This window comes from Carcharhinus amblyrhynchos, chromosome 33, assembly GCF_965287045.1.
Source record: "Carcharhinus amblyrhynchos chromosome 33, sCarAmb.v2.hapA, whole genome shotgun sequence".
NCBI lineage: Eukaryota > Metazoa > Chordata > Chondrichthyes > Carcharhiniformes > Carcharhinidae > Carcharhinus > Carcharhinus amblyrhynchos.
Genome location: NC_137356.1, coordinates 6,852,815 through 6,858,654, shown reverse-complemented (window position 1 = coordinate 6,858,654; position 5,840 = coordinate 6,852,815). Strand labels below are relative to the sequence as shown.

Below are 5,840 nucleotides of genomic sequence, written 5' to 3'. Positions count from 1 at the left end.
GCCTCTCTGGACACTTTTGTGTCTCTCCCCTCTCACCTTAAACCTAGGCCCTCTAGTTTTAGACTCTCCTACCTTTGGGAAAAGATATTGACTATCTAGCTGATCTATGCCCCTCATTATTTTATAGACCTCTATAAGATCACCCCTCAGCCTTCTCCACTCAGAGAAGAAAGTCCCAGTCTATCCAGCCTCTCCTTATAATTCAAACCATCAAGTCCCAGTAGCATCCTAGTAAATCTTTTCTACACTCTTTCTAGTTTAATAATATCCTTTCTATAATAGGGTGACCAGAACTGCACACAGCATTCCAAGTGTGGCCTTACCAATGTACAACTTCAACAAGATGTCCCAACTCCTATATTCAATGTTCTGACCAATGAAATCAAGCATGCCGAAAGCCTTCATCGCCTCTGTTCACCGGTGACTCCACTTTCAAGGAGCTATGAACCTGTACCCCTAGATCTCTTTGCTCTATAACTCTCCCAACAACCTAACATTAACTGACTAAGTCCTGCCCTGGTTCGATCTACCAAAGTGCATCACCTCGCATTTGTCTAAATTAAACCCCATCTGCCATTTGTCAGCCCACTGGCCCAATTGATCCAGATAACCACTTGGCTTCAGTCTCTTTGGGCTGAGGGTTCAAGTGCACAGGATGGGCTGGGGCTTTCCAACAGGAACTCCGATTTTGATGGCCATTTCCCACTCCCGGGTAACCACGTTGTGGACCCACCTTATTCTTTGCTCTCCTTTCTTCATCTCGAAGGGTGTCGATAACACTCTGTGGAAAAATACGGAATTAGTGGCTTCGTCTCGAGATGACTACTCACCCCCTCCCAACTCTCTACGCATCCCCCACCCCCTGTTTAAAACCATGTAACAAAGTGACATATTGGGTGAGTAACTCCAACTGTGTTGCTCACACGCGCTTTCCCCTCACTCTTTACAGACACTCAACCCAACTGACGCCTTGGATTGAATTTTCCTTGTTTCCCCCACCCCCGTGGCGTGAATGGCCAGAAGAATCTGGCTCTTGTCTTTGCTACCTCTGTCCTTGCTGTCAAAAGCCTCCTCACTACTAGACGCCTGCAGCTTACCGTCACCACTCAGGTTGGAATGTGGAACTCACTATTGCAGGGAACACAGGTGCAAAGGGGAAGCTACAGAAACATGGAGTGGGGGGGGAGGAATAAAAGGCTGATAGACATACACACACCCACACACACACACGCACACACACACACGCAGAAATACGTATGCACACACTGACACGCACAGAGATACACAAGCAGGACATATTTCACACACACATACAGACACACACACACACACACACACATGCACACACACTGACACACAGAAGCAGAAAAAAATGTATGCGCACACTGACACATATATACACACATATGCATACACAGAAACACACACAAGCTGAAAAATGTACACACACACAGGCACATGTACATAGACACACAGACTGATACACAGACACACACACACCGCCACACATAAGCATAAACAGTCACATGTACATTCACACACACACAGACACACATACACAAACACAGAAACATGCACACACACAGATAGACATATGCACACATGCATACAGAGACACACACACCAACAGATGTACACACAATCACAGGTGTACACACACACACACATATGCAAATACAGGCACATATGCAAACACAGACATGGATGTGCACACAGGCACACGTACACACACACGCATATTGACACAAGTAGACAGACACACACGCAGGGGGCTGGTCTGTGCACTTCAGTGACACATGGGTCAATGTGTTCACTGGGCTGGCTATTCTGTTCCTACTCTGTAAACTGCCCAACTCCCGCACTGACCCAACACATGTTCATACCCACGGCTCACCAGGTAGTGAGCCCTGGATCTCAGTTTCTCTAACAGACGCAGGTGGTCAGATCAAGTCAGAGAACCAGCAAGCAGTGAATCTGCCGTTAGTCTGTGACACAACGCCGTTTACTCAACTATTATTAGAGGCGATCACCGCGAATGGAGAGCAGGGTGAAACCTTTCTGGGGAGGGGTTGGGGGTGTGGGAGGGGAGGGAAGGTGGGGTTCAGAGCCTGCACAGGGGCACCCACCCCGGTCAGGCGTATTTCTGGGCAGTGTCTCCACCATTGAGCTTAGATAGTGTCTCAGGTCAAGAGTTCACCTTGAAACACCTTCCGCCAACAGAACGACACATCATTCCCGCTTACCTGGACATCTGGGCTATTCTCGATCTCCCTCCTGTCTTCGTCATCCAGACCTTGAAGAAATAAAAGGGAAAACCTCGAAATGTTGGCTCTATTCTCTCTCCGCGGAACCTGTCAGACCTGCTGAGATTTTCCCAGCATTTTCCGTTTTGGCTCATTAACCAAAGCTTGCTGGAAACATTCTCTCTCCGGCAAATTCGCAACAAGAAAGAGTTGCATTTCTAAATCATTTTGAGAGCCTTGAGCCATCTCAACATGTTCCACACGCAATGAAACACTGTTGAAATGCAGTCATTGTGTAATAGTAGGAAACGTAGCACCCAATTTACAAAAGCTGTAAACACCCACATAACATATATCAACAGTGACACCCTTACGGTGGTGATTGAGAAATAAACGTTCCTGCTTCTCTTCAAACCAGCACCACAGAACCTTCTGACAGAACCAACCAACCAACCAAACCAAAGGTAGAAAACTTTAAATTTACCAAACAAATGACCCAACTGATCACGCAGAATACCGGATGTCACACACACACACACACACACACACACACAGGCACGCACACACACAGGACACACACACACGCTAACACACACACAGGACACACACACAGGACACACACATGCACACACACACACACACACACAGGACACATACACACACACAGGACACACACATGCACACACACACACACACACACACACACAGGACACATACACACACACACGACACACACACACAGAGGACACACTCACACACACACACACAGACACACACACAGGACACACACACAGGACACACACACACACATATACACACACACAGGACACACACACACACACGACATACACACAGACACAGGACACACACACACACACACACACACACACACACACACAGACACAGACACACACACACTTCCATAAAGTAACAACAAACATTTGAGTTGGGGAGCTATTTCCAAATTAATTGCTGACTATTTTGGACAGGGCGGGGAGTTTGGGGGAGTGCCCCTAAAGGCAACGGTGATCTCTGCTTCTCATTAGGGCATCATCATCGAGACCACTCAGCCCGTTGAGCCTGCACTGGCTTTGGCTATAATAAATTGTCCATTAATGTCAGGGGGATTAGCAAAGTAAAATATATATGGGGTTACTGGGTGGGATTGTTGTTGATGCAGGCTCAATGGGCTGAATGACCTCCTTCAGCACTGTAAGATTCTATGACAACAATCCTACCCAGCCCCTATCCCCATAACCCCATGTATTTACCCTGTTAATTCCCCTGACTTAAGGGGCAATTTAGCATAGCCAATCCACCTAACTTGGGCACTAAGAGGCAATTTAGCATGGCCAGTCCACCTAACCCGCACATCTTTGGACTGTGGGAGGAAACCGGAGCACCCGGAGGAAACCCACGCAGACACAGGAAGAATGTGCAGACTCTGCACAGACAGTGACCCGAGCCGGGAATCGAACCCTGGTCCCCGGCACTGTGAGGCAGCAGTGCTAGCCACTGCGCCACCACTTGGCAGATGGCAGTGTTTCCACGTGTTTGCTGCTTTTTAGCTGGTAGAGGTGGTGGGTTTGGAATGTGCTGTCTAAGGTCTGTGCCATCGTTCCTGCAAAAACTCCAGTTGGCACTGGGGGCAACTCCCCACCATGAATGAGGGCAGAGGATTTCGGTGAGGGCGGGATGAGGGCAAGGAGGGATCGGAGGGAGTCACTGAATCATACAGTGCAGAAAGAGGCCATTCGGTCCATCAGCTCTGCACCGACCACAAACCCGCCCAGGCCCAATCCCCACAATCCCATGCATTTACCCTAGCTAGTCCCCCTGATACTAAGGGGCAATTTAGCATGGCCAATCCACCTAACCTGCACATCTTTGGACTGTGGGAGGAAACCGGAGCACCCAGAGGAAACCCACTCAGACACGGGGAGAATGTGCAGGCTCCACACAGACGGTGACCCAAGCCGGGAGTCAAACCCAGGTCCCTAGTGCTGTGAGGCAGCAGTGCTAACCACTGTGCCAGCTTCGGAGAGGCGGGATAAGGGTGCGCGGATGGGGAGCGAGCGGGCAAAGCTGGCTCCAATTCCAGGGGCACGTCGACAGAGACGAGGGCACCACTCACCATTGCCATCCTGGTCTGATGCCATCAGGATGATGTGCTTGATCACCAGTCGGTAGTTCCTGTCGTATCTCTTCATGAGGAGGACGGCCAGTTCCAGGGCCACCTTACCCCGAAACGTCTCCCTGAACCTTCTGACACTCTTCTCAAGCTGGGGTGGGGTGGGGTGGGGAGGGGAGGGGGTGGTGGAATGGTTGGATAAAGGGGATGGGGAGGAAGGGAACAGCAAGGGGAGGAAACAAGAAAGGCAACATTAAGTCAAAGGCACAAATAACAGCGCTGGCAGGAGCTGCTCAGGTGGAGGAAAACTCTTAGGAAAATGTAGCCCCACCCCGGGTGAAACCTGAATGCAATGTATCACCTCCACTCTCTGTCTCATGTCCCGCTGAGCCATGGTTAGTGTTCAAAGAACAAAGCAGTCAAGCGTCTTAATCTGCACCCGTTCTTCCTTCTCCCTTTCTCCTTCTGTCCATCAAACGCAATTTCCTGATTGTTTCTTTGTTACTTTCACTTTCGTTACATTTGTTCTCGCATTTAAAGAGGGTAGCGGGAGCCCTATTCCCGCAGGATAGAAGCAGCTTCTCAAACTCGGTAACAACAACCAGGATGAAATGCTCAACTTCCAAACTGCCGTTGCAAAAACAAAATAATCAATAAAATCAGCAGTGATCATTTGTTCTGCAGAATAGTTGCAAGACAAGTTATTTCGTTCTGGTTTTAAACGCCCTGGGGGCGTGGGGGTGGTGATTTGACCAGAAACTGAACTGGACCAGACAAGTGTGGCTACCAGATTCCCAGGGGGACTTTTCCCATCCCACCTGCCACCGGAATCGGAGGGGCAGTGGACCGTGCAGTTGTCCGTTGACCTCAGGTGGGATTTTCTGGATCTTGGCGGGGGGGGGGGGGGGGGGGGGTGGTGAACGTGGCTGGAAAATCCCATTCCCGGTCAGAGGTCAGGAATTCTGCATTGTATAACTCGCCCACTAGCTCCGCAAAGCCTGTCCACCATCTACGAGGTCCACGTCAGGAGTAAGAAGTCTCTCAACAGCAGGTTAACGTCCAATGGGTTTATTTGGAATCACGAGCTTTCGGAGCGCTGCTCCTTCATCAGGTGAGTGGAGGCATGGAGTGATGAAGGAGCAGCGCTCTAAAAGCTCGTGACTCCAGGTAAACCTGTTGGACTTGAACCTGGTGTTGTGAGACTTTTTACTGTGCCAACCCCAGTCCAACGCCGACATCTCCACATCGAGTCAGGAGTGTGATGGGATATCCCCACTTGCCTGGATGGAAGCAGCTCCAACAACACTTAACAAGCTCGATATCACCCAGGACAAAGCACCCCCCACTTGATTAGAACCCCATCCACCACCGACACTCAGTAGCAGCAGTGTGTACCATCTACAAGGTGCACTGCAGCTGCTCACTGAGGTTCCTTAGACAGCAAACCTGTGACTATTACCATCTCA

General features: G+C 49.8%; 1 protein-coding gene across 1 annotated transcript in view; it reads right to left on the bottom strand.

The window, feature by feature from the left end:
- LOC145361084 (shiftless antiviral inhibitor of ribosomal frameshifting protein homolog) overlaps positions 1-4,828 on the bottom strand; it is a 17,434-nt gene extending 12,606 nt beyond the window's left edge. Inside the window, exons 1-4 of the mRNA XM_080216668.1 lie at positions 4,736-4,828; positions 4,378-4,525; positions 2,244-2,293; positions 734-781 (exon numbers count right to left, since the gene is read on the bottom strand). Of these exons, the coding sequence (XP_080072794.1) occupies positions 734-781; positions 2,244-2,293; positions 4,378-4,525; positions 4,736-4,768 (279 nt within the window). The 5' untranslated portion in view covers positions 4,769-4,828. The remainder of the gene's footprint in view (positions 1-733; positions 782-2,243; positions 2,294-4,377; positions 4,526-4,735) is intronic.
- Positions 4,829-5,840: the final 1,012 nt, after the last annotated feature.